General features: G+C 34.1%; 3 protein-coding genes across 3 annotated transcripts in view; all 3 read right to left on the minus strand.

The window, feature by feature from the left end:
- Positions 1-6,250, minus strand: part of LOC112500313 (EH domain-containing protein 1-like) — a 10,890-nt gene extending 4,640 nt beyond the window's left edge. Inside the window, exons 1-10 of the mRNA XM_025103767.1 lie at positions 6,041-6,250; positions 5,872-5,951; positions 3,934-4,002; positions 3,790-3,847; positions 3,642-3,697; positions 3,502-3,538; positions 3,346-3,410; positions 2,702-2,815; positions 2,443-2,545; positions 2,319-2,368 (exon numbers count right to left, since the gene is read on the minus strand). Of these exons, the coding sequence (XP_024959535.1) occupies positions 2,319-2,368; positions 2,443-2,545; positions 2,702-2,815; positions 3,346-3,410; positions 3,502-3,538; positions 3,642-3,697; positions 3,790-3,847; positions 3,934-4,002; positions 5,872-5,951; positions 6,041-6,125 (717 nt within the window). The 5' untranslated portion in view covers positions 6,126-6,250. The remainder of the gene's footprint in view (positions 1-2,318; positions 2,369-2,442; positions 2,546-2,701; positions 2,816-3,345; positions 3,411-3,501; positions 3,539-3,641; positions 3,698-3,789; positions 3,848-3,933; positions 4,003-5,871; positions 5,952-6,040) is intronic.
- Positions 6,251-8,138: 1,888 nt separating this feature from the next.
- LOC112500880 lies at positions 8,139-13,057 on the minus strand. The gene is made up of 4 exons (XM_025104487.1): positions 12,583-13,057; positions 10,580-11,029; positions 9,573-9,885; positions 8,139-8,700 (listed from the first exon to the last, which is right to left on the minus strand). The coding sequence occupies exons 1-4, from the start codon at positions 12,988-12,990 to the stop codon at positions 8,564-8,566; spliced, it is 1,308 nt and encodes a 435-aa protein (XP_024960255.1). The 5' UTR covers positions 12,991-13,057; the 3' UTR covers positions 8,139-8,563.
- A 13,447-nt stretch (positions 13,058-26,504) lies between these two features.
- On the minus strand, positions 26,505-27,718 carry LOC112500682 (ethylene-responsive transcription factor 3-like). Its single transcript, XM_025104230.1, has one exon. The coding sequence runs from the start codon at positions 27,462-27,464 to the stop codon at positions 26,802-26,804; it is 663 nt and encodes a 220-aa protein (XP_024959998.1). The 5' UTR covers positions 27,465-27,718; the 3' UTR covers positions 26,505-26,801.
- Positions 27,719-27,829: the final 111 nt, after the last annotated feature.

A 27,829-nucleotide genomic window follows, 5' to 3' on the forward strand; every position in this document is an offset into this window, starting at 1 on the left:
CTCCATCGCTTCCTTCATCTTTTCCCCTCCACCGCTGCCCCCCTTCTCCTCCATCGCTTCCTTCATCTCTTCCCCTCCACCGCTGCTGCTTCTTCCTTCGGTGCAGAGTCGCTTCCATCAACGTTAGGGCAACGAATACGCAGCGACTTCCAAGGATGTTGATGGAGGAATACGCAGCGACTTCCAACGACGCTGCTGCTTCTTCCTTCGGTGCAGAGTCGCTTCCTCCACCGCTGCTGCTTCACTCCATCGTTCCGGTGAGTTTTTTTGTTTCTTCTGTTTTCTTTATTTCAAGGATGTTGAAATGAGTTTTATGATAACTAGATTAAATAGGGTTTTATGCAATTTCTTAATTGGGGAAAGATTAGGGTTATGTAATTTGACTAATTTGCTGCTACAAGGCCTAGAATGATGCACAGATGATGTGTGAAATTTGGTTTGTATGCACAAATGATGTGTGAAATATAGCTTATGAAACTAGATAAAATAGGAATTGATGAAAAACTTAGTTAGTTATGAAACTTGATTAATTGAAGTACTTATTAGGGCTGTAATAATCGTAGGACCAGTGTTACCAGAATGCATTTCGTAGTGAAAAAACACTGGGGGTAAATTGGTCATTTTAACCAGTCCTGTCCTGTCTTACCAAACGCTGAACAGCTGTTCTGTCCTGTCCCGTCCTGTCCTGTCCAGTCCTGTCTGCGCACCAAACGCACCCTAAAAGAATTAGGATGAAATTGCAATTTTAATTGTATGATTAAGAGAAGAAACCAAATGGTTATAACCTTATAGGGTTTCTGGCTTTCGAGAGGCCAGATTCTCTCCCAAGGCTTTCGCCGACACTAAATACACAGAACAAAACTAATCGACATCTTCCACCCTTTCTTTATATTGAAGTACCAGTACTAATACTAACCGACTTCCTACCTCTTGCTTCCCCTACTTGTACCACAGACTACTATGTTTAACTATTTGACCACATTACCCTAGGGTATAACATTAAGGGTTTGTTTGTTAGCAGCTTAATGAGCTTAACGAGACTCACAGCTTATTCTGTCAGCTATACATGACTGTTTGGTAGTAGCTTAATACTATAGAAAGTGGCTTATTTAGTAAGCTTCTAGGGGGAGCTTTATGCAGAAACCCAAGTGTATTACAAACTTGCTCCTCAATTGAAAAAACACGCTCCTTCAATCCTTGAAAAAATAACCCATATCAAACCTTCCCAATTCATATAGACAGAATAATTCACACAGTCAGCTTTATCCATACAGGACTCACCGGAAAACCAACCAAACATCCCCTAAGCCATAAAAAACTACTGAGATAGATTTAAGCACAATTTTAGATCCAATGAGTTCCTTATAAACATTTAGAAGTAGCCAATATTTCATAACATGGTTGTCAATGATGCTAAATCAAATGGTCACACATAATTAGCCATCTTTGAACAAAAACACAAACATCCTATGAAGAGTTCCCAGATTTAGTTCCGACACATACAAATATATGCAGGGACTCTGGAATGAAACACAGAAACACAACCCGAAGGTATGAGAACAATGTATAGAAAAGGGTGTCATGATATCCGAGCCTGACTCAAGCTTGTCTTGTTAATTTACATTCAGTTCGATTATCTCATTTATTTGACAAGTCAAGCTTGAAGGATAAAATATAGGCTCAGCCAATAAAGTTCATGTGTAACTCGATATGCTAAACTTGTTTGAGACTCCAGCTTTGCTCATGTAGATTGGTCGGTTCAAGATTATTTGAGGCTTAAATATTTCAGTATTGCATGCAAAAATGTGTGATTTCCTATTTTCTATCAGCTACATTTTAAACCTCTAATACTAAGAAAAATAACATATCCCAAGGTTTCTTATACTCCCTTTACATCACACTCATCTCATTGCTTATAGTGATATGTGTAGTTATACATAATTAAACATGCATATATCCACCTGTTTCCTGTTTCAGCATCTCCATGTAAAAATACACCGCGTCTCAAGTTTTCTTTTTCCAAATATAATACACGGCCAACTTGTGTTTCTCTTGAAGATCAAATTCGTTGTATCTTGTTCTTCTTGAAGAACTTGCTTCTTTTTTTCTTCGTCGACAGAAAGAAAAAGAAAGCATGATAAAGAAAGAAAACAAAGGTCTAGGTACCTTGCAAGTTTTTTCATGTTTCATTCGATGTGTGCCATGTTCCATAGATTGCTTAATTTTTTTCTAAAACAAAATAACTACACACCCACAGATAAATGCACACAATGTATTTGAAGTATCATAGAAGAAAATAGGAGGAATCTAAGGCATACCATAACAACAACAAATCTATCTGTAGTAGGCTCAGGTCCAATATGAGCTCCTGTTAGAAAGATGTCCAATAGTTAGAAATATTATAAGAGGAGGAGAAAGACAGGGGAGAAGTGAGGAACTTGCCTGGATAACTACTTCTAAGCAAATGCTTGATGAATGTTGTTTTCCCTGTTGAATATTGACCCAAAAGCATCACCATGGGTTTGGCATCAAAATCACTGTTGGTCTAGAAAAAGAACATCAACAAACATTTGCATGGTAACCAACTATAACTGATGAAGCATTAAATCAGAAAACCATACATAAAAGGAATATGGAAAATGCTTATAGTTCACATGATGCTTCATTAAGAACTTGAAACACATGGATTAGGATTACTCACCAATAAGGGAGAAACGAAATCATTAAATTGATATGTGACTTCTAAAGGTTTCAGCTTCTGAATGTACAGCTTCTTAAGGCCATCAATGATTGATGTAACGGCAGTTAAGGGAACCTGAGCAAGCATAAATTATATGAGATGAAGACAATATTTAAAACGTAACCAAGGATATACATCCTCTAATGGTGATTCATTATTCAGGAAGCGGAAAGTGAAATAACATTAAGAAAATAACCAATAATATTAATAGTAGAAAGGACTGTATCAAAAGAAGCTCCACAATATCTTAATTCTCTATGTAGAACAATGTAAAGATAGCTTTAACCATTTTAGGCTGTGCCCAGAATAGAAGGCGAATCAAGAAAGAGAAGATCTCAAGAGGTGAAATATGCAACCCTCATTTTGCATGCTGGATGTTATATTAAGAGGGCATTGTTGCATCTAGGCCGAGAATAAAATGCCCTTTAAAGGTTTAATATCTTTTCTCTCTATGTTTTGAAGATAGATGTTTCAAATATTCTGCTTCCCTAGACATTGCTGGTAACAAGGTCTTAGATTGGGCTTTCTTTAGTAAGCGCATATTTATCTAATTTCCATATGTAGAAACCTCATTCTAATTTGTGGAGAAAAAAACATAAACATACCTTCTTTGCAGATTTTGACGAAGTAAACCAACTAGATGGTGATGAAGTCTGCATCTGAGAACTACCTAAATCAAAGTTAAAAGTGAACATCAAAAAGGAGAAGCATCATTTTCTTTTCACTTGTTGTTATTACAATTAGGATATGTTAATCCTTACCATTTGATTCAGAATCACTTGTTGGACGCTTTTTCTTCTGCATATATAGACAAACAAGTTATGGTAAGAAAAATATTTAGTTTCTAGGCTCATAGTGGCCATGCTGTCTCTTTTATGCTAAAGTAAGAGGAGATACATACAGCTAGTAAGACATCCAGTCCGTCCATCACCGGTGGTTTCAGATTTTCAAAATCAACTGCATTGTAAATATGTACACATGAAACCCGTCCCTTGATCAATATACATGTTAAGACTGTAACGGGGTAAAGATGCAACTACCCTGCTTACCGTCAGAATTTAAGAGGTCACTACTTAATGCATGTCCCGCTTGTGCCATAGAGATCAGCTACAATTAGCATAGACACCCAAAATCGTCACGCGTAGAGAAATAACGGATGTAATAAAAAGGATAGCACTAAAAGGAAAAACTACCTGCATTGCAGTAATAAACTCTTTAAAGCCAAGAAAACCTTGTCGTCTAGAATCTGCAATTGCCCACACCTTAAAATGTCGTATGAAAGGGCAGGGGGAAATAGTTACACAGATCAGGATTCCAATGTAGAAAAGGAAAGAGCGGATTATGAAAAAATATATGTATAAACCGAAAAAAACAAAGCAGGGCATAGAGTATCTTGCATATCCATTTTTTACGCAAACAATATGGAAGTCCGATGACAACAATAAGCCAACCACCATTATCCTTCAGAATGCATACTTGCTTTACATGATCACTCAACAGAAGGATAATGCACAAACTCCTGTGCAAACTTTCTTGCAAGTGGCAAACCGTTGTAACAAGTCTAAAAATCCACCCACTTTTTATACCAAAGCTTCTAGCATGCAGTTACCATTAGAAAAACATTAGATAGGCCATTACTGCTGATCTGATTCGTAATTTGTTGGACAAAATGCATAAGATAGATTTTCTCTATTCAGGAGGTGTTCAGATGTACGTTTTGAAAGTGCTTATAATCGGTTTTCAGCATAAGGATAACTACTACTTATGATTATGTAATTATTTAGAAGTCAAATAATCAATTCCATACTAGTTGCAACTTGCAACAAAGTTGATTATCAAAGGGTAGAGTAAAATGACTTATATACCCTTAATTCATCCTTATTTGGTCTATTACTTAAATAATCAGAATTCTCAAACACTTGACAGTATCAAAAGTTATTATTACAACCTCAAGCAACTAAAGCCATCCAAACACTATATCTTGTACCGCATTTTGTTGAAGTTGAATCCACTTATTCAATATAACATAATTAGTTTCAAAACACACATCCCATCACCTCTCAGTCTCTTGTCGCACCTGTCTAAGATCCTTCATGGCTTCATTACAAGATACTGTAGTTTAGTTATCAGAGTGCCAATGGTCCACCACTCCATCTACCAAAAAATGGGTTCCTCCTATCTAGTCTAAAACCAATATTCATGCTGAAGGATCCTTATGGGCAGTCCAGGGGAGGACATATCAGGGACCCTTATCATTCACTTTTATGTTCAACTGACATACCTTCTGAGGTTAGACAATTTATGTGGGTGTTGGTCCTTCTAAACATGTTGAAAACATGAGAAACAGGCTAACAAGTGGCTGACAGATTAGATGTTTTTTTACATACACACACAATTCCAGCCTTCAATTACAACTCCAAAAGGGCTGAATCAGATCTTGCAAAGGGGACGTCAGGGTCTTCCGTTGTATGCATATTCACTTTTCTCTTATTTTCAAAGGAGTTAAGCCAGTATGATGACTCTTGTTTTGTTTCCATATGTTATATTTATATCACTTCTTTAAAATGGTAAGTCTATCTAGTATCTAGCCACCGGCAGCAATATTATCAAGGACTTGTGTATATTCCCCGATTCCAGTTCTTAAATCGATAGGTTTCCTACCTTACTGAAACGCCATCTGCTTGAGTTGAGTGAGGTGCGCCACAGTGTATAAACCAATATTTAGTGAAAACAAAATAAAGAAATCCGAGGTTACCAACAGAAAATCCATCATTAAAACTCATGGACTAAAACCAAAAAACATCAAATGTAACATTCAACGTAAGTATCCAAACTTGTTCTATTTGTTTGGAAGCAATTTGGCGATGGCAATTTCGTCAAACATCGTGAAATCGACTTCAACACAAATAAAACAAGTGCATAGTTGGTAATAGCAGCTAGCTTAGGGAGAAGAAGAATCTAAAACACAAAGCTAATGCCATAGTCTCGCGGCAGCTAACATAAACTTAAAACCAAGCAAGCACCGATAGAAGAGGCGTTTGTACAATCCATCTAGATTTCAGAAATCCTCAGTTCTTTTGAACACATCAACCTACAAATATCGAATCACAAATAAAGGTGGAAACAAAAACCTGTTTGAGATCCTGTCGAGATAAATTCGACATAACAAAGAAATTCGTGGCATCACCGCCAGTGATACGTCCATCGCCATCTGGAATTAAAAAGTAAACAACAGGATGAAAACAACAATAACAAAAAGAAGAAAACGAAACAGGAAAGATAAAGAACGAGAAATGAAACCTGAATCCGCGGCACTGAACCAAATTTTGTAGATCTTCTGGTGTTCTGTAGAGCATCGACTGATCGCTGCTGAATCAATCTCCATTTTATCAAAATTAAGAACAGGAAAACTACAGATCACCTAAAACTTCAGATAAAAGTGCATTTGAAAATCGTCTCAGAATCCCTAATTTTTCAGATCTCAGCGATGTGAGAAGTTGACAACTGCAGTTCAGATATTTTCCCCTTTTGCCTAATTGCCTTATTTGTCCGTGCGAGGCGCCAAACCTTTGAGTGATTTTTGGTCGAATGGATATTTTGACTGAAATTTTAAAAATTAATTATCGAGTAGACTACAATTTAGGTCCATGTGTTTACACATAAAAATGAAAATTACTGTGAATTTTTATTTACTCGGACACTATTTGATAATAATGATTAAGAGACTCTCATGATATAATATAAAATAAAATATAATTATTTAGTAATTATATATAATGAAATTATGGCTCTTAATGGTTAAGAGATATCTAATATACAAAATCATTCAAAGGGTTTCATAACCATTAAGAGGCAATAAAAAATTTGCCAAATAAGATTCACCTCTTGACGATTCAGAGGTTGTCTCTTAATGAAACTATTAAGATGTAAACAAACAACCCCTCAGTTTAATTATTGAAAATCAAACGGTTTCTTTTACTTTTATTTTCATTCTTATTAATTACTGTTTAATATCTCTAACCAAACACCCCTTAAAATAACTTACTAAACTTTAGTAAGTACATAAATGGTTATTACAGCACTAATGTTTAACCTAATTAAGGATTGTTTGGTTGGTAATATATTCTCTTATATAGGTAATATTGTTTATGTGAATTAATCTGTCTGTATAAATTAAGAACGTTTTTGTTTGAAACGGGTTTTTTCATGGATGGAGTAATGTGTTTTTTTTAACTGGGAGAGACGTGTTTGGAAGAAAAAAAACTTGGTTTTTTGTATAAAATTTTACTGAATAAATCATTTTCTATATCATTAAGTCACTACCAACCAATCATATATAACCGATCTAATAAGTTGTAAGAACTTACAGTTTAAATATTTGGATCCCAAACATTTTAGGATCTAAGATTTGTTTAGAAAGTAAAACTAACATTTGGTTCATTTGCAAAATTACATTTTTTTATACATTTTCGATTTTTTTCATTTAAAAAACTCGGACTTTTTTTTGTTCTTAGAACATCTTGAGTCATGACTTATGAACACGTTTAGAGATTCACGACTCTGCAATATCAATTTTTTCTTACCGTTACATTAGATATTTCTTTCTTACATATTTTATAAACCTTTCATCTTCGATCATGAAGTAATAATTTCCACGTTGACATGTAACGCTTCCTCCGAATTGTATAAAAATTTATAAACCACTCCATCGTATTTAAGAACCTTCCTTTTTCATATTGGCACATACATTTAAGAACCTTCCATCAAATATGCTATTTGAGATTGCTTATTTAAAACAACTTATGATTTTTTATAAAAGTGTTTATCAACTTATATGGTGGCAACCTGGAGTTTTATAAAAAGTGTTTTGATTAGCTTATGGGAGTACTATGCCAGATAAAGTGATAAAATAAATGAGATAACTTTTTCTTTTCTCATACAATCACTCAAAACTCCTTATTACCGGTACCACACTGGAATAAATTAATAAGTTAGAAGAAAGTAACTAATTAAAAACTTCTTATTACCGGTACCACACCAGAATAAATCAATAAGCATTTTAAATAAGCAATCTCAAACACCCTAAATGCAGGACCCCATGGTTAAAAAAGCATTTATTTATCGGGTGTTTGGGATTGTTTATTTAAATAAACTTATATTTTTCTACAAAAGCACTTATCAACTTATTATAAGTCAGAATAGTTTAACTTATTTAAAAACTCTTTATTACCGGTTTGGCACCGGTATAAGTTGTTTATCCAAACACTCAAAAGTGCTTATTACCGATGTCACGCCGAAATAAGTCAATAAGTTGTTTTTATAAGGATTCCCAAACAACCCCTTAGTATAAGTCTTAAACCCACGATCATTAAAGTGAAATAAGTAGTTAAAAACCAGTAACAAAGGTTCATTTATACAATCGAAATGGAGCAATCACACAAGCATCACAAACTGCAATCAGTTCTTGTCGCTTACATTCCAGTTTTATCCCCTAAAACAAACACAACAAATAGTACAAGAAAAAGGAATGATGGAACAAACCATATGTTAAAAAAGAAACAAACCGAAAAACATAATAACCGAAATACTTGAAAGCTCGTTTTCCGGCTTCCTTCCCTCTTTCCGACCTCTTTTCAACCCCGCGATGCATGATCTTGTGTAGCGTTTCGCAGTGTTCTACGTGATCGTAGGCAGCCCTTGTCAGAAAAAAAGATGTTTGGATACAAAAGGAGGCTCTCTTGATGTGATTGATCGATGTGACACTGACCGAGTTGTTGCATTTTTTGCGGTTATGTCGATTTTCTTGGTTTCATGTTATGTTTATCAAGAAATACCGATGGTCTTTCCGAGTAACCATAAGACGAGGGACATCTCTATCGTCACTATGGTGTGTATAGAACTTCTATCCAGCATAAACCCGAACACCGTTATCCCTGCTTTGTTGTTCTCGAAGTACGTCACTAGCACAAATTGAAAACAACGTCAATTTATATTAACCGTAAGAAGAATGTGGAGGTTGATGCATATATACAGGTTTTGAAGGTCTGTGACTAGCTGATGTGGACTCGATCATGCACCCTAATGGGGGCTAGACGATGCTCCTAGAATGTAGGCAAAAGAGGGAGTCGAGTTCCCACATGTGGTAGACCCCGGCTTTGGTACCTTGTTAGGATAAATGGGACCCTTTTGAGTCTCACTCTAAAAGAACCCTAGGGTGCGTCCGGTAAGTAGACAGGATCGAATGGACGAGAGTGAGGAGGGCAGATGAAAGAATTATGCTAGATTTTAGGATTTTATTTGAAATGTAGGTAGTTTAGTAATTTACCAATTATATCTCATCTCCATGATTAAAATCATGGGACACAGTGCTGTTATGTTCCAGTCTTAATGTTGCATGAAACATAAGGCAACAATGTGTCGGGTTCCAAACACACCTATTCAAAGGGAGGGGAGCATTCTACGTATATATAAGTTTTGATGATCTATGTCTAAGAATTTTTTTGTTAGCAGCTTAATGGGACTCCCAATTTATTCGGTCAATTATACATGACTGTTTGTTAGTGGCTTAATGATATATAAAGTGGCTTATTCAGTAAGCTTCTAGGGTGAGCTTTATGCAGAAAGCCAAGTTTATTAAGCCTTGCCCTCCCAATTAAAAAACACACTCCTTCCGTTTATTAAAAACCTTCCCAATCTTACTGACATATTAATCCACACAGACAGCATTATCCAAATAAAATTTAATGGAAAACCAACCAAACAGCCCCTAAACCAGTGTGGAACTCCAACATTTGTTATTCTGGTCATGTTTGATAAAGTTTGAGCAACTTACCTAAGGCTTGCCTTTTCTGGAAAGAGATTGTGCTGTAAGCATAAGCTGGTATGAGTTTCGTGTTGTCCAACTCGTCTTCTTCGCTACCAACATCATCATAGTCGGAAGATGATGCTTCACAAGGGAAAGACTGGCTGCTGAAAACACCGATAGTTGGAGTTTCGGTATCAGCTTCAGGTGACTCAAAGACATCAATCGTTGCACACACGTGCCACTTGGCGGCCAGGCACGTCACACCTTGTGCCTTGTGGGTGATCCTAGTAGCACTCCGAAGCAGTATCATAAGCCCAGCAAGCAGGCTTAAAGAAACAAGCTACAATACAACAAACAAAGACATCAACAAAAATCATAAATTTTCAGAAACAATGCCTGTTTGTTAGCAGCTTAATGATTTGGTCAGCTATACATGTATGTTTGGTAGTGGCTTAATGATATGGTAAATGGCTTATTCAGAAAGATTCTTAGGAGGAGCCTTTTGCAGAAAGCCATGCTTTTTCCAAACCTGTCTCTCCCAATTAAAAACACACTTCTTCCATCTATGAAAAAACCCTCTAAAACAAAAACCTACTCAATCTATACAAACAGATTAATCTACACAGGCAGATTTATCCATACATGACTCAATGGAAAATCAACCATATCCCATCAAGCATAGGGCGTTCACGAACCAACCGCTCTACCCTTTGGGACAGAGGACAGGTTCGTGTACATCCACCCCCTCAGACCCTATGGGATATAGTTCGTTTGGTTTGGTTAATCAACCATAGAGCCTGTCTTCACGAAAGGAGCCGCTTTACCCTTTGGGCAGGACAAGTCTGTTAACATCCCACCATTCTTTCGAGTGGGATATAGCTCGTTTGGTTTGGTTAATCAACCATAGCCCAGCAAGCTTATAGTCTTCACAAAACAACCGCTCTACTCTTTGGGGCAGGACAGGTTTTTGTACATCCCGCCCTCTGAAACCCAGATCTCAAGTTAAATATAGTTCATTTGGAGTGCACACTTACTGCAAGTTCACCAGATTTGAAAATGCTGATGTCTGAAGTGCGGCGGGTAGTATCTAGGAGTGATGCAAGCTGACTAACTGTAACAATGATGAGTGCCAACAATATAAAAGCACGATAACGATGACTAATGATTTTCAAGTGCCTTCTGATCCTGAGATGTTCCCTCAATACCGAGTCAACATCAGAGTCAACCTGGAAAACCTGAGCAAAATCTTGCAAACGGAGGATTTGAAGGTAGCAGATGAGGCGGAAGAGGACACAGACCAAGAAAAACACGATCGTTCTGTAGAGCCATGAGCAAAGTTCCAAGATGCATGCTAGGGTGTCACTCACTAAAACATTGCCCAAAAAAGGAATGTCTGTGGCACCTGAACTGTACCACCAGATCTTGTATGCACTCTCAGCAGCAAAACAAGGGATAACAAAGATGGAGAGGATTGTAAGTGATCTCTGCATTTACATAGAAAAGATTTGGTCAAAAAACCAAACCAACCAAATCCAGTATATCCAATCCGGAGATGGGGTAAGGATAGTAATCAGATATCTGTTTAATTTCATAACTGCAGACAACTTAAAATGTTCTCGTTTTTGGGCCATTTTACGGATAACACTAGAGAAAATGGAATCAATTTTGTTAGCAGCTTAACGAGCTTAATGGGACTCACAGCTTATTCGGTCAGCTTATACATGATTGTTTGATAGTGGCTTAATGATATAGAAAGTGGCTTATTCAATAAGATTCTAAGGAGAAGCGTTATGCAAAAAGCCAAGTTATTTCCGAACTTGTTCATCTATGAAAACATGCTCCTTCCATCTATGAAAAACCCCTCCCGAACAAAGACATTCACAACCTATACTGCTATACATACAGATTAACCCACACAGACAACTTTATTCATACGTGCCTTAATAGAAAACCAACCAAACAGCCTCTAAATAAGGTTAATTTAACTCTCTTGCTAATAACAGAAGTTTTCTATGTTACCAACAAAAACTACAAAGGTGCGATTTGGTCCTAAAAGAAACAAAGTTAACTCTTCGATGGAAGAATCTAGACACATCAAACGCAAACGGCAAACCAACCTCCGATAAACAAGATCAATAGTCAACTTTATATGAACATCATGAAAATAAAGTCAGCAGCTACAGTAGCACTAGATAAAATGTTGAAGTATATACAAAAATGATCTCATTACAATCAATATGAATCCCCAAAACCGGCTAGGCCACTAAAAACACATCCTATAGAAAGTACCAAACGAACCGATTCGATTTTGGAGTTGTCTCTACTAAAACCAATTAATGGACAAGGTATACTACCAGTCGGATTCATCACCAAATGAGGTTGGCTTCTTCTTCTGATGAAAGATAGATTTATGTTCGTCTAACAGTCGGATTCTGCAGTATAATCATACCAGTCTATTGGATCAGTGATATCTTAGTCTCCTACTTTTGAGAGCTCCTGGTATAAATTGGATATGGCTGAAAGTTAAATCTGTTCGTCATCATCATCATCACAACTAATTTCATCTCTTCTTGTTATCCTTTTTTAAAAATCATATGGAAGATAGATTCCTGTTCATCTAACAGTCGGATATTCATCGGCATCATTTACAGTTTCTAAAGAGCGATATAAACTCTACAAGAAACCAGCATTTCAGTAATGAAATTAGTTGTGATGATGATAATGATGTTTAACTTGCAGCAAAATTCATCTTATACCTGAAGCTCCCAACAGTAGAAGATTAAGATCTAACTGATCCACTAATAGACTAGTATGATTATACAGCAGAATGCTCCTAAAATGGCAAACAGTTTCTCGACAACAATCAGGTGACAAATCCTTTCAGTCAAATCCGTAAAAAGGAGAGGTTCGATTTCTATGTATGTGTGAAGAACATGTCATTCAGCAATTACCATGGCCCAATCAGGCATCGAAAATCAAATCAGTCATTACCAGAAACAATAAACAACATGAAATCAAGGAGAAACAGAGTACATACATTGAGTTGTTCAGTATACCCCTTCCTTACGATCTCACTTTCGTCACAAAGCTTATCAAAAAACAAAAACCTCCGAAGACCATAGATCCTCATGAATTGCGATAACGAAACAAACGAAAGCGTAGCGATACCACTCAAAGACAACTGAACAACGCTATCAAAAGGCCTAGCGTGTTGGTTATCGCAATTGCTGCAGGCGAGGAAGAAATGAGAAAAGCTAGGGATGATGATGGTGAAGATGACGAAGACGAACCATGAGAGTGAAGCAGTCCAACCATTAGATTGATCAACGCACATCCACCGGAGCCATGAACGGAAACTCTGAAGTTCGTCGTAAGCGTGGGAGACGCACCGAGAATATACTTTCCGTTTTGATATCAGAGCTAACCTTCCATCCTCCATGGCCATTGGGATTCGAGATAACGAAGATACCGGAGATAATCGTGTGGGACTGTGGTTGATTGAGAGAGTATCTACAATTTTATAGCGTTATTCGTCGACAACTAAACAAACTCTTGCTATTTTCATATTTACATATAAATCCAAAGTTTTGTTAACTTTTTGTGGTTTTCTATTTACAATTTTAAGATTAGTCACCAGATCTTTTTGAAAATTAAATTAAATTTTAATAGTAAAAAAAAATACCAATTTTACACTTTATTCAGTCAATTATATATGAATGTTTGATAGTAGCGTAATGATTTAATGGACAAAATGATTAAAAGTCTCTTGTAATATAGTGCAAAACGAAATATAATTATTTGCTAATTATTCGGAATGAAATTACGGTGTTGAATGGTTAAGGGAGACCCAAGATACAAAATCATTCAGAGGGTTTTAGAGACAGACTTTTTTTTGCCAAACAAATTCACTTTTTAATAATTCAGATGTTGCTTATTAATGAAACTATTAAGAGATAAACAAACAACTTCTGACTTATTTATTAAGCTTCTAAGGGAGTTTTATGCAAAAAGTCAAAAAAAAAATCGAACTTGTCTCTTCCAAGTTCCAATTAAAGCACATTTTTTCCATCTATGAAAAACCTTCTAAACAAAAAAAAATTCAATTCATACATAAAATTTTATCTATACAAGACTTAATGGAAAACCAACCAATTAACCTTTGAGCATATTGTTGGCAACTTAATGAGCTTAATGAAGCTTAAGGTCAGTTTGTTAGCATCTTAATAAACTTAATGAGACTCACAACTTATTTAGTCACCTATATATGACTATTTAGTAGTAGTTTCATAATATAAAAAATGACTTATTCGGTAAGCTTGTAGGGGGAACATGTTTAGTTATGATTAGAGCAAACATAAGCTTCATTTTAATTTTTTAGAGGCCGGTTGGAGAAGGAGATGCATATGATCACCTGTTCACATATACGAACTGTTTTTTAACTGCTAAGCATTTATAAAAAACTATAAATACTTTAGCTATAAGTATTCGTTCATATTTTTTTTAAGTTTTTATAAAAACTAAAAATGTTTTTAGCATACATACAGAACTTTATTGTTTATCAATCTAATAACCGTTGCTAAAATTTGTCATGTTTTGAGTTTGAATGTTAGATTACCGTAGCTTTACAATTAACATCATAGTTATGTGACCAAAAGATCTTTGGTCTAGCGGTATGTGAGTCTTTGGCTTCCTAGCAGGTCAAGAGTCCAAACATCACTAATGGTGAGGAAAGTGTATGAGTTTATTTGTTCTATCTGTCGTATATAAATATTATATACTTCAAAAAAAATCATACTTATATGACTACATGAGTGCTACCCTTTAAGGAATGGTTATTTATATGAGTCTCGCCTTATTGTTATATAAACCTCATCAGTTTCATGCTCATATAGACTATTTGATCGAAAAACTGAAAAGGAGTTCGTTTAACATAATTTTGTAAATAAATGTTGGATCGTTCCAAAATCCAATATGCTTTTATGGCACGAAGAACTTTTAAACTATAAGTTTTTATATTTTAAAGATCAAATACATCAACGGGGAGACTTGACATCTGGATGTCGGCTTTTCACCCTAGTATATCGTCAACTCAATACATTTAAAAAGTAAAAAAGTATAGTTTGATAACCACAAGGGTTGCGCTTGATTGGTTTGAGCTTGGGCTTAAAATGTCAAAAGTGTCTGGAGGTATCATGTTCAAATTCAATGAGAAATAAAAATCCCTTTGTGCCCACAGATGCGGTGATTTCAGACTACCCACAAAGCAGATGGTCATATTGAGATTATTCTAGTCGCATAGCGGGTTGAATATCTAGGTTAATAAAAAAAAGTAAAGGTGAAAAAATATATATATATATAATGAGTATGTTTAACACAACAGGAGTTTTGTTTAAGTTCAATCTTCATATTTTACGTTTTAACATTTGAATATCTCTTCGATTAAATTACAACATTGAAAATGTAAAATAAAAATACGTATTGTTGAAATGTGTAAATTTTGTGAACTGATGAACAAACTTTGAGTGTCGATAGGTGACTTTAAGGTAGGCACCTATCTCTTATTATATTATAGCAACGGAAGAAGTCGGGATTAGTGTCCTAAATGCAACAAAAAGGTGTGTGTCGCACTCACGAAGGACTGCGGAAATAATGGCTCTGTTATGAAATCAAGCGGCAAGCCCCCGTCAATTTCTTTGAGTTTCGGTTTTGCGACCGCACTCCCCAGGCGGGGTCTAGATCCGGAGTTGAGAACAAGATCGAAAACGCAACTTCTCAAAAAAGGGTTGTTAAAGTTATGATTTGCAGGTTCAATTTAACTTGGCACTACGTTTTATCGACAAGAAATCAATCAATCGAGACTAAAAATGCATTAATGAGAACTTTGGGGGCATGATATCAACCCTTGAAAACTTGGAGGTGTTTTATGTAAATACCATAAACGAACGTAACAAGTGGTGGTTTATAAAATAATGCAACATTATTTAATATAAGATGTCAATTTTAAATTATTATTTTTATTTTGTTGATAATAATTTAATATTAATTGTAAGAATTTTATATAAATAATGTCAATTAAATTGACATTTTTGGTTATTTAATAAAGTTGAATGTAAACCTTTGTAATTTGAAATTGGAATTTTGACCTTGATTTTTCTAACCAAACTTTATTTTTCTAGTTATTTTTTAACAAAATTATTATTTTAGTTAGGGGTGTGTAGAAAATCAATCGATACAATTGAAACGACTGATTTAATTAGAACCGATCGACCATAAATGAATATCCAATTGTAATTGGATCGAATCGGATCGGATTGAATAATTCAACATCCAATTTGGATCGGTCAGTTATCGGATGACGGTCTATAACCAACCAAAACCGAACCGATCAACATCCAATTAATCATCTGATGACCATCCAGTTGTACATCCAACTATTATTCAATTATCATCCAATTAATATATTTTCAAATTGCTTAAATCGGAATTTGTTTTTATGCGATGCTTTGAATTTTTAATTTATCATGTGTTGGTTCTAACATATATTAACAGTGATTAATTAATTTGTATCATTGTTAGAGAATTGTATTGAATTAACACACTTGATGGATCCAATCTTATCAGATAATACATTGGGTATCCAATAAAATTATTCAATGAATGGAACAGAATCGATTCAATCATCAATTGAATTGGATCAGATCGGTTATCTAATGTTAACCAAATTGGAGTGGTTGACAAAATATAGCATTTAATGGATGATTGGATTGGTTCGGTTCCCCTCACATCCAATGGATGTCAACCGATGAACATGCCTAATTTCAGTCAAAGTTTATGCAAATGTCTTACACATTTATCTTAAATCTATATTCAAATTTACAAAAAAAAAAATTACACAAATTTACCTCTTTACACATTTGAAATTTGATTCGTTCAGACATTTGGGTATTAAAAGCGTTTATTTTATTTTTAAAATAAGAGCTTAAAAGCTTTAAATGTTCTATGAAATTTTAAGTGCTAAAATGTATTCCTTAAAACCTCTTAAGGAATACATGGTTCATATTTTGGAGGTTGAAAGAGATTTGTTAGCAGAAACTATTCATATTTTATGCTTTTGTAAAAAAAAAATATCTTTTATATTTTTGCGCTAGTTTGACCGATTCAAATTTTAGATTCCAGACGGCAAAACAAACAATCTTACCTATTCAGATTTCAGACTTCAGAACCACCTCTTTTAAATCAGAAGTGAATCAGACTTCAGCACATCTTAAAAAACAAACGTCACCAAAGTTATTAATAGTTAAAAAAATGAATTTATTAATAAAATTTTAATTTATTAATAGTTAAAAAAATGAATTTAGGGGACGTTTACTAAACCCTTATTTGGTAAGTGCTTGCCGGATAAATTTTTTCATCGGATGAATATGAGAAGGGCAAGAATCTTACTAAGTAAGAGTAATGAGGAGGATGAAAAATATTACCCGGTAAGTAAAGATGACGACTCTTACCCAGATAAGCGCTTACTCGGTAAATTGTTGCATTCGATGTGTTTTGATGTACTAAAATCTTACGCATCAAAATAAATTATAGTGTTAACTCATATCAATAAACACTTATTGGGTAAGTATTTGAGTAAAAAACCCTTACTTACAAAGATTTGGTATTTTCGTTAATTTCTAATTGAAATACGTGTAGAAAGAGAAAATATTAGGTGTGGGTAGGCACATGTAAGATAGGGAGTGGCGGTGGCAAAGTGGCGACATGTGATTTGATATCTACAAAAATGCTTGAATCTCGTGGTGGAGAACTACGTGGCAACTGGCAACGAAGTTCCCGTTTACGGGAATTAGGTTCTCTGTGACCGTGACTTGTGACAAACCATTTACAACTCTTTGATTTGGTAGCCTTTATAGCCGTCCGATCTGTCAACGTCTTCCTCTTATGTTTACACATCTTCTTTGAAAAATGTCTATTTTTTCTATTTAAATAAAACAATATTTATTTAATAATTAAAAATATATTTTTTTTATTTCGAATTAGGATGAAGATGGTAGGATCCCATGTTTTTTTTGAATATGTATCGATTTTTTCTATTTAAATAAAACAATATTTATTTAATATAATTAAAATATTTTTTATTACGAATTGGTATGAAAATTGTAAGATTCCATATCTATACTGTATTATAAATTATATGGTAAAAAAATTTAAAAATTATTTTTTATATATGAAATATTATTTATTGATGTATATTACTTAAATTTTATTATTACAAATAAACTGTGTATTAGTACAACTTATTAAAGTTTTATATTTAAATTTGTGTAACTAACTACAGATAAATATAATCAAGTATAAGATAAACTTTTTATTCTAAATACAAAAAATCTAAAATATAATTAAGATAATTATTGAGTTATAACAGATAAAAATTATATTACTAAATCAAAAATAAATTGTTTCATTATGAAATCAAAATTAAATTATAATTAAAAAATTGAATTAAAAACATTATACAAAAAACAAGAGCTTTTAAATAGTTAATTCGATACTAATATTGATATATATATTTTCGAAATTTTATGATATCTTCAAATTTATATTTGGTTCAAAAAAAATATTATCTATTTCTCAAAACCACATAAATTCATATTATAACATATACAAAGACGGAATGAAATGAAACACTAAAATCGAGATATCTCGATGCATTACGCAAATACCCTTCTAATAATTACTTAATTAACCAGTTATCACGGACTATCTTTTTAACAGGTATCTGATTAGGTATGATTATGAATCATGAAAAGATTATATATTATTTTCATGTTTCAAAATATTTATAGTTTCTAAATAAATATGATATAATACTTAAATACAAATATTGTAACAAAACACGTTTCAAATACAAATTATATTTGTATAACTAATACAACTCTGATCTAAATTGTATATTTTACTTTATTTTTAGTTTTTTTAATTGATAATATATAACTACTCTTTCTGCCTCATCAAATGCCAATCATAGATGAACTGATTCATGGTTAAGGAGTTGTTTGGCAGTTACTGAATGATTTGGGGTAGAATGATTAAGTGATCAGAACGATTAAGAGACTCTCATGATATAGTGCAAAATGAAATATAATTATTTGGTAATTGTTTACAGTCAAATCAAGGCGTTGAATGGTTAAGAGAGACTCATAATACAAAATCATTCAGAGTGTTTTAGAACCATTAATAGGCAAAAAAATAATTTCCAAACAAGATTCACCTCTTAACAATTCAGATGTTGTCTCTTAATGAAACTATTAAAAAGTAAACAAACAACCCTAAGATGATGTTGCGTTGTAAAATAGTTCAATAATAATATTTAAAAAAAATGTGAAAAAAATGAAGTTTCAAGTTATTTAAAGAAGTAAATTACAAATTTGGTCCTTATTTATAGCCAACCATAAAAAAGAGGTCCCTAACTTCATTAATTACAATAATAATCAATGTGTGTTGCATTTTTCTGTAAAAGTGGTCCATGTATCTAACGCTGTTAATTTAAGTCTTTTAAGGATTTTCGAGCAATCACTTGTTTTATTTAACTTTTGTTTGTAAAACCAAAGAAATCGTAGTATATAAATTGTTGTCTAAAAAAGTATACGTTATTTTGTTTCCCCAGTATTCTCGTTTCCTCGTTAGCCCCAGGACCACATCCATGAAGTCGCCGACCTAGTGGCCACCTCCTTCCGTAAATGCCTTGCCTTGGGCGTGCCCACCCGGGTTCGATTCTAGGGGAGGACAGGTTGTCTTTTCCAGTGCTTGCTTATGAGGTATGGCAAGTAGGGTTCACAAAATGTGGACCACAGGGCCATGAGGTCCCTGCCAATAAACCTGAAGTCGCCGACCTGACCATCTCAGTTTATCTTCCTCCCCTCTCTCTCTATCTACATTGATGAACCAACTACACCAACAGTCAAGCTTTCCCAATAACCTCTAGTAGCATCTACTAGAGTTCCGCTCTCTTTTTTTATTTAACCTGGATATCCAACCCGCTATGCGAGCCGACTAATCCCAGGACGATCACCTGCTTTGCAGATAAACCGGAATCACCGCATTTGAACCTCTATGGTCACAAGAGGATTTTTATTTCTCTTTAGATTTGAACTTGAGACATCCAGGTACTTTTGACCTTTAGAACCAAGTTCAAACCAACCATGCACCACCCTTGTGGTTGAGTTCCGCTCTTACTTGCCAGGTGGGATGGAAATGGTAGCCAGAGGAAGTTATCAAAGACGGGTCGTTCATCGTATGCATCTATGTATGTGTGTGGACGTGTTTATACACTATATATGTCATAATTATAATTAAAATACGTATATTATATAAGAGTCAGGTTCATACAAGAATGATAATGAAACAAGAGAATAAGAAAATACTTGAATCACATGTGATTTTACATTAAAATCACATGTAAGGTTACGTAATCCACGTCGCCTACATACCCTTGCGTTTAATGTTAGTGTAAAATGACATTTGATTTTACACGTGATCATGTTCTTTTATTTAGTTATTGTTCTCGTTTGAATCTCTCACAGTTATAATATATAGTAATTTATTGGGTAAAGACAAAAGAGAGAGTAAAATATCGAAAATGCCCTCTGATTAACGGACATATTTTAACAAAGTTAACTAAAAGGACCACCTTCATATCAAACTACAAATGATAATGACCATTGTAATACTTACTGGGTGTTTGAGATTGTTCATAAAAACAACTTATTAACTTATTTCGGTGTAGCACCGATAATAAACAATTTTGAGTGTTTGAAAAAATAACTTATACCAGTGCCAAATTGGTAATAAGAAGTTTTTGAAGAAGTTAAACCCTTATAACTTATAATAAGTTGATAAATGTTTTTGTAGAAAATCATAAATTGTTTTAAATAAGCAAATCCCAAACACCCCCTTAATGAAGTTTAAGAACCTCGTTTGTAGCTACGTGTAAATCATTGGGACTGAATTGTAACTTACTCTTTTTTTAATGGGCTAATTGCATGAAAAGTAATGTGATTTAACTTGATTCTTATTTAAGAAATCTTTAAACATTTAAGTACCCGAAAAACCAGTTGAAAACTAATTTTAGATTAGAAAAATACTAATTTAGATTAAAATAATTCATGTCACTAACCACGTCAGCAAATAATACTGAGTTAGATACCACACCACTCGTCACATCAACATAATAACCGGTTAATGCTTCAACCGGTTACCTGAGTATTTAAAAATTTAAAACTTTACATCTTAAATACCAAAAAGAAAGTTTTAAGAATACGTTACCCAAAAAATAATCAAATTAATATATGTTAATTTTTTATTTAATTTATCTTTTTTAAGTATTTAAATTTAAGACGCAACGTGTACCAAAACAGCATGGATTGCGGCCCGCACCAAATGCCATAATATAATACATGACCTGGCCAATCATCTAGCTTTAAATTGTCTCTTTGCCAAATTTGTATAATTCAATATTTTTAACAATAAAAATAATTTCTCAATAAAAATGCATTTTATGTGATTTTTGTATTTAATATTTTATTGAAAATAATTATTTAATATTTTATTGAAAATAATTATTAAATGATAAATAATTATCAGGTAAATATTAATATATATAAAAACTATATTTAATCATATATAGATTACAAAAAACGTCCAAGACAAGGGACAGACCTATAGTGCTGCATACAGTAGCACGTGCTACTGTATTATTCTTCCGTCAAAGGATATATTTTTTTAGGTTCCTAAAATGTGTAACTGTATTTATGTACCATCGTATGTATTTTGAAACTATAATGAAAACAAGTTTTATTTAGTATAGTTGGTTTACAAAGCTTCTATTCCACCATAGACTTGAGTTCAAATCCTGTTAGTGTCATTTTCTTAGTCAAATGTTGCCGTTGTTTGAAAAATTATTTCGTATATTTGTTTCTTATAGTCAAACGGTGCCATCGTTTGTAATTTTTTTCTTATAGTAAAATGATGTTACCGTTTGAAAAAAAATCATGGGTCCATCTCTGTCCAAGACTGATGGAGGATTTTCAAGAAATACAATAAGTTTGATACTTTGATTTTTTTGAAAAGCAAATATATTAAAAGGAAACAGAAACATAAACAAAGCATATAGAATAAAGGAATATGCAAAGGGCATATCGTCAGGCAATCAAAGTACCGAAAAACTGAAGCAAACAAACGAAAAATGACTTAATGACAATGAAAACGACCCATAAAAAAACACATAACACAAAAGCGAAAAGACCATGTCAAGCAGTAATAAAGTTTTTTATAATTTATGTAAAAATTTAAAAATAAAGATATAACTGAAAAATAGCTTATGGAGCTTAATGAAAAAGCTACCTAAAACACAAATATAGCATTGGAGAATAATGTTCTTACTTTTAGTATCAAACAAAACCCTAAACTAAAAACTAAAAGTTATGAATCTAAAGTTTTTTAAAGGTTAACAGTGCCTGGAGGTCTTTAGTTTCCTGTCTTGTTTTCCACATCGTTATTTCCTTTATTAAAATCTACAGTTTTTATGTCCGTTTCGTCTTTTTGGTCTCATTTAACATATGATAATAGTAAAATACTTCTATCTATGTGAAATATGGAACGAAACCCCTTGAATCTTTTGGGGGAATATTGCGGAAGAAAAGAACGTTTTTTTTTCTCTGTATTTAACAAAAACTAAGGGGTCGTTTACCCAAATGTTTACCTAGTAAGTGCTTATCAATAGGAGTCAACACAAAAATTATTTTTGATGCGTAAGATTTTAGTATATCAAAACATATCGAATACAACAATTTATTGAGTAAACGCTTACCTGGGTAAGAATCGTCATCCTCACTTACCGAGTAAGACTCTTCATCCTTCTCATCGCTCTTACCCGTTAAGATTCTTGGTCATTTTCATGTTCATCTAATGAGGAAATTCATGCGTTAAACACTTACCAAGTAAGTGTTTAAGTAAACGACCCCTAAATCTTATTTACTGGATGATTGTACATTTCAATATGTATTATATTATGTATTACAATAAAATGAATTAGGTTTTTCAATGCGAGATCTAAAAACATATCTTTTTGTGGCACCGGTGCTAAGTACTCTATGGTTCACTTCTTTGGCAGATTTTTAAATTCAAATAAGAATGAAAAATCTCATTGTGGCCACAGAAGTTCAAATGTTGTGACTTTGCACTACCCATAAAGCAAGTGAACGCCATATGATTAATCAGTCTGCATAACAGATTGAATATTCAGGTTAATAAAAAAAAATAAAGGATTGAAAGGTTTTAAATGATGAATCATAAAGATGTTGAATAGATTGGGGAAGAAGTAATTGAAGAGAATGATTGATGCTTCCATTAAATGTAGGCCCTCTATATACCAATTATGGGTTTGAGTGTTTTTGTCATGCCTATGGGCAAAAATGTCATTTTTTTTAAGATCATCTTCAACAAATTCTTTTTAATTTCTTTTAAAAAAAACTGCATTATACTTCAACTGTGTCATTTTGACATTAACAATCAACAGTTCACCAACTATACGATTTAAATTTATGACATTATATTTATATACTATATTATAAAGTATTTGATAAAAACTCTTAAAAACCATTTTTTATACTTGAAGTACTGTTTATTGATGTATATTATTTAAAATTCAAGATTACAAATAAGTTGTACATAAGTACAACTTATTAAAGCTTCATGTTTCAATTCAAGTAACTACTTGCAAATAAACATAATCAAATAAAGAATAAACATGTCATTTTAAATATAATTAGAATAATTATTGAATTATAACAAAATGTTTAATTATATCTTTATAAAAAAATATATTATTAAACAAAAATTAAAAAAATAAATTAAAGAAATACACAAAAAAATAAGAAACTTTAAATAATTAGTTTGATACTAATATAAAAAAAAAATTCAATTTTTTATGATATATCTTCATACTTATATTTTAGTCCTAAATAAAGACATTATTGCTTTCTTAAAACAATATAAGACCTCATTATAACATTGACTTTTTGACAAAAAAAAAAAAAGAAACATTGAAATCGAGATGTGTCTTGTTGCATTGTGTGAATATCCTTCTAGTATATATATAATCAAACCGGACAAATTTTGCCTTCTTAAAAAACTTATCTGTTTTAGAAACTGTAACAATATAATCACTCTCTAAACCTCGTGTGTATTACTTCTTGGACACTTGGATACCCCTCGTTGGGATCGACACTTTGTCACATGTAACCTATCGAAAATGATACAAAGAGGATTCGAAAGTTAACGAGGCTTTTCTTCGATCTCTCAAAAGAAGCCCAGAAGTTTACATCGAACAAAGAAAACAGAACCAAATGCGGGTGCCATGCGACTCAACCCCCATCCAAGTCGACTAGCTGCTAGACGATGGCCACCTGGGCGGATGGTGCGTGGCCAAACCCAAAAAAGGGTCGCATATGTTAACTATTTGCTGCACTTTTCTACGGCTCATTTGCGACTGTACTTGCATGAAGGTCGTCCAAGCAACAAGCAACAAGCAACAAGCATCACATGGTTCATATAAGCATTAATCCATCAAAACAGTATCATATGCAACAACTTACCCGATAAATGCTAATAAGGTAAGAGTCGTCACCCTCACTTACCGGGTAAGATTATCGGTCTTTGACTTATTCAATCATTAAGGTAATATGACTTGATAAGCGCTTACTGTGTAAGCGTTTGGTAAAACCCCTAAATCTACGAATTAAACATCCAAGTTATATCATTAGATATTGTTTCATAATTCATATAAGAATACATATGACAAAATACCATGAAGTAGTTATGAGTGACTTGCCCAATCTTTGAAAAAGTTGCATAAGCCTGTCAAGTAGTTATATCTGGATTCTCATTTGGTGAGCTACCACCACCCTTTTGTGGTACTGGTACTGGTACTTGTATCCACCAAATACTACATGTAAAACTTTTATTGCAAAACTGAGAATAAAGATGAAGAGTAAACTACAAATTTGGTCTTTACGGTTTGTCGAAAATAACATTTTCCGTTCCTATAGTTTGAAATTACAAGATGGCCATCGTGGGTTGTAACGGTGGTTAAAAGATTACGTTAAATGAGGAACATTTTTTGTATTTTCTCGATTCATTTGTCTTTTATCCAATCAAAATCGATTTTGTTATCTTGGTCTATGTGGTTTTTGATCGGGTGAAAGACAAAAGAAATCGATAAAAGTACAAAATAAATAAAAACAGAGAGCAGGTAAACCTAATTTCCACAACTGGTCTCAACATCTAATGAAAAGAAGAGCAGGTAAACAAAACCCAGAATCCAGAAACAAGAACATGATCAGCTACAGAAGATCACAGCATATTAATCATTCTCAACATCTGCTAATCATGCAAGAAAAACCCACATTTTTTATCAGCAATAGAAATTTGAATAAGTTCTAAGTTCTACTGTTCCAGCCATAATTGATTGATGGATTTTAATGGAGAAAAAGATCCAAAATATATTTATGATAGGATCATATAAGAGTACACGGTGTGTTTGGTACACTGGACAGGGACATGACAGAACAGAACACGGATCCCTATCCCATGTTTGGCATGAATTTTATGTAGAACAAACAGGAACAATTCCACCCTACCCCATCGAACAGGGTGAAACAAGGTGGAACAGACTTATATTTTACCAATATAACCTCAAAATAAAACTTAATTCTCTTCTAAAACAACTCATCAGGGGTAAATTGGTCATTTTACTTGTTCTGTTATATCCAATTTAATCTTACCAAACGTTGAACAATTGTCTTGTCCTATCCTGTCCTGTTTGGACACCAAACACACCCTAAGATGACACAAAATGCATAGACCTTGTACCATTTAACAACAAATAACTATCATGACATAAATGAAGACACATTTCAAATGTAACAATGCTACCTCAACATATTACCATGTCAAAAGAATGGTCCAAAAATGACTGGTAAAAACCAAACGAACCAAGTAAAGTAGGGTATGGAGGTGGGATATACGCATACCTGTCCTGCACTCCATAAGGTAGAGCGGCTGCTTTCATGAAGGCTGCCAGCTTGTGTAAAAATGTGAGCCAAATATGCTTAGTACACGTAGGGAATCCCATGCACATATATACGGAGAGAAGTAAAAAACATAACATATCAACATTTACAAACAATACGATTTGCATGAAGAGGCGTAACGATGTCTCAACTTGAAACCTCAAGTTAAGATGATATAGAAGGTTATGTAAATGTTGGGAGGTGTTTGGTCCATCAGCATGCTAGAGATCAACAATGCTGCTGAAAATAAACGAATCTATGATTCATCTAATCATATTTCACATCTTACTAGCTCACTATCATGGCAAACAAGAAGGCAGCAATTAACAAACGTAAAGACTGTGATCTAATAGAAATGCATGGCATAAACATTATCATAATGCATTAAATAGCAACAAGCAAGTACAAGTACTCTGGCCGTTTACCAAACAATAGGGTAAGCACTTAATTGGGAAGGTTTTTGTTTGGGTTTCTCTTTTCTACAGATGGAAGGAGCGTGTTTTTCAATTAGAAGGGGCAGGTATAGGAAAAAACTTGGCATTCTACATAAAGCTCCCCTTTAGAAACTTACTGAATAAGCCACTTTCTATAGCATTAAGCCACTGCCAAACAGCTGTGAGTCCTATTAGGCTCATTTAGCTCTTAACAAACAGGCCCTAAGAGTCCCTCATTACCAGGTAAGAATCTCGGTTGCTCACCAGTAAAGTAAGTGACACCCGGTAAGCGCTTGGCAGGCGTTGGTAAACGGCCCCTAAATCAAAAGCTTGGCAGGCGTTGTAGTACGGAGGAAAGTAGTCTTACAGATCAACAAGAGGAAGCTCTGCGCGCGTTTGGGACTTGATCTCCCATCTTTTAGATGAACCAGATGTTCAAAGAAGATAACAAGAACATTTAACAGCAATTGCGTTACAGATTTAAGCTTAATTTGATACCAAGAAGAGCTTTCTTCAAACATAATATATCATTCATCAGATAAGAAACACAATAAACGAAAAATTCTCTTTGGAGAACCAAACGACCATTCCATTTTCTATCTTAATGAAGTCTTAATCTCATCAACTGTAAGTGGAACTTCTTTTAGCATTTTCTGCAGACATAAAAAATTGAGATACCCAATAGGTGTTCATCGTCAAAGACGAAGCTCTGTGCAGTGAAGATCATCGTCAATCGAAGCTTCAATGGTGACCTCATCCAACGGCGGTGGCATGTTTAAATCGAACGGCAGCAAAGTTTTCTGAAAAGAAGAAGAAACAATATCTCCGGCATCGCTTTCTTCGTCAACAACCACCGATGAAGAAGAATCGCAGTAATCGCAACAGGTATCTACCACCACCGGATGCGTCTGACGGTTTTGTACAGGTGGCAATACAACATCCGCCTTCATCAGCGGTCTCGGCCCACTGAAAGACTCGACGGTACTACTCAGACTGCTACACGTGGGCATCTGTGGAATGATGATTTGGTGCTCAGTATCTCCATCGAAGAACGGATGATGGCCGTTAGGGTTTTGTTGATTTTGAGCCGTTGACCCAATCGTTAAAGCGAAATTCGTCTTGGCTTTAGCTCCACGGAGATTCCGAGCGGCGGCATCGTAAGCACGGGCGGCATCCTCCGCCGAATCGAAGGTACCGAGCCAAACCCTAGCTTTCTTCAATGGATCTCGAATTTCTGCAACGTATTTACCCCATGGTCTCTTTCTCACCCCTCTAAACCTAATTTCCGTCCCCGATCCCGGCCCAACCGTCACCGGCAGCGCTGCCTGAGATGCCGGAGCTGCTTTGCCGCCTCTCATCACCGATCAAACTTTTTCAACAAGAAAACAATCAAACGAACAACAGGACTCAAAGAGGGATGAAAGTTACCAACAAACAGACGATTAGAACCCTTAAATCTCCATTTTTCTTCTCCGTTCTTGTGGTTTTCTTCTCAGATTGATGGATTTCGCGTGTTGATTTCGTTTCTTCTCGAGTTAGGGTTTACGTTTGCGTTTTCCTATGAAGTATGAACCCTAATTTGGAGGTTCTTCCCCCTTTTCCTTCATTCTTGATTTTTTTTTTATCGAATTTTCAATTTTTTTAAAAACTAATTGTGATGGGAAATAATCGAGGTATGTGAAAAGACTAAAATACCCTTGTATTTATTTTAAATAAGGGTGGC

The sequence above is a fragment of the Cynara cardunculus genome, assembly GCF_001531365.2.
Source record: "Cynara cardunculus var. scolymus isolate 2C chromosome LG 17, CcrdV1, whole genome shotgun sequence".
Classification (NCBI taxonomy): domain Eukaryota; kingdom Viridiplantae; phylum Streptophyta; class Magnoliopsida; order Asterales; family Asteraceae; genus Cynara; species Cynara cardunculus.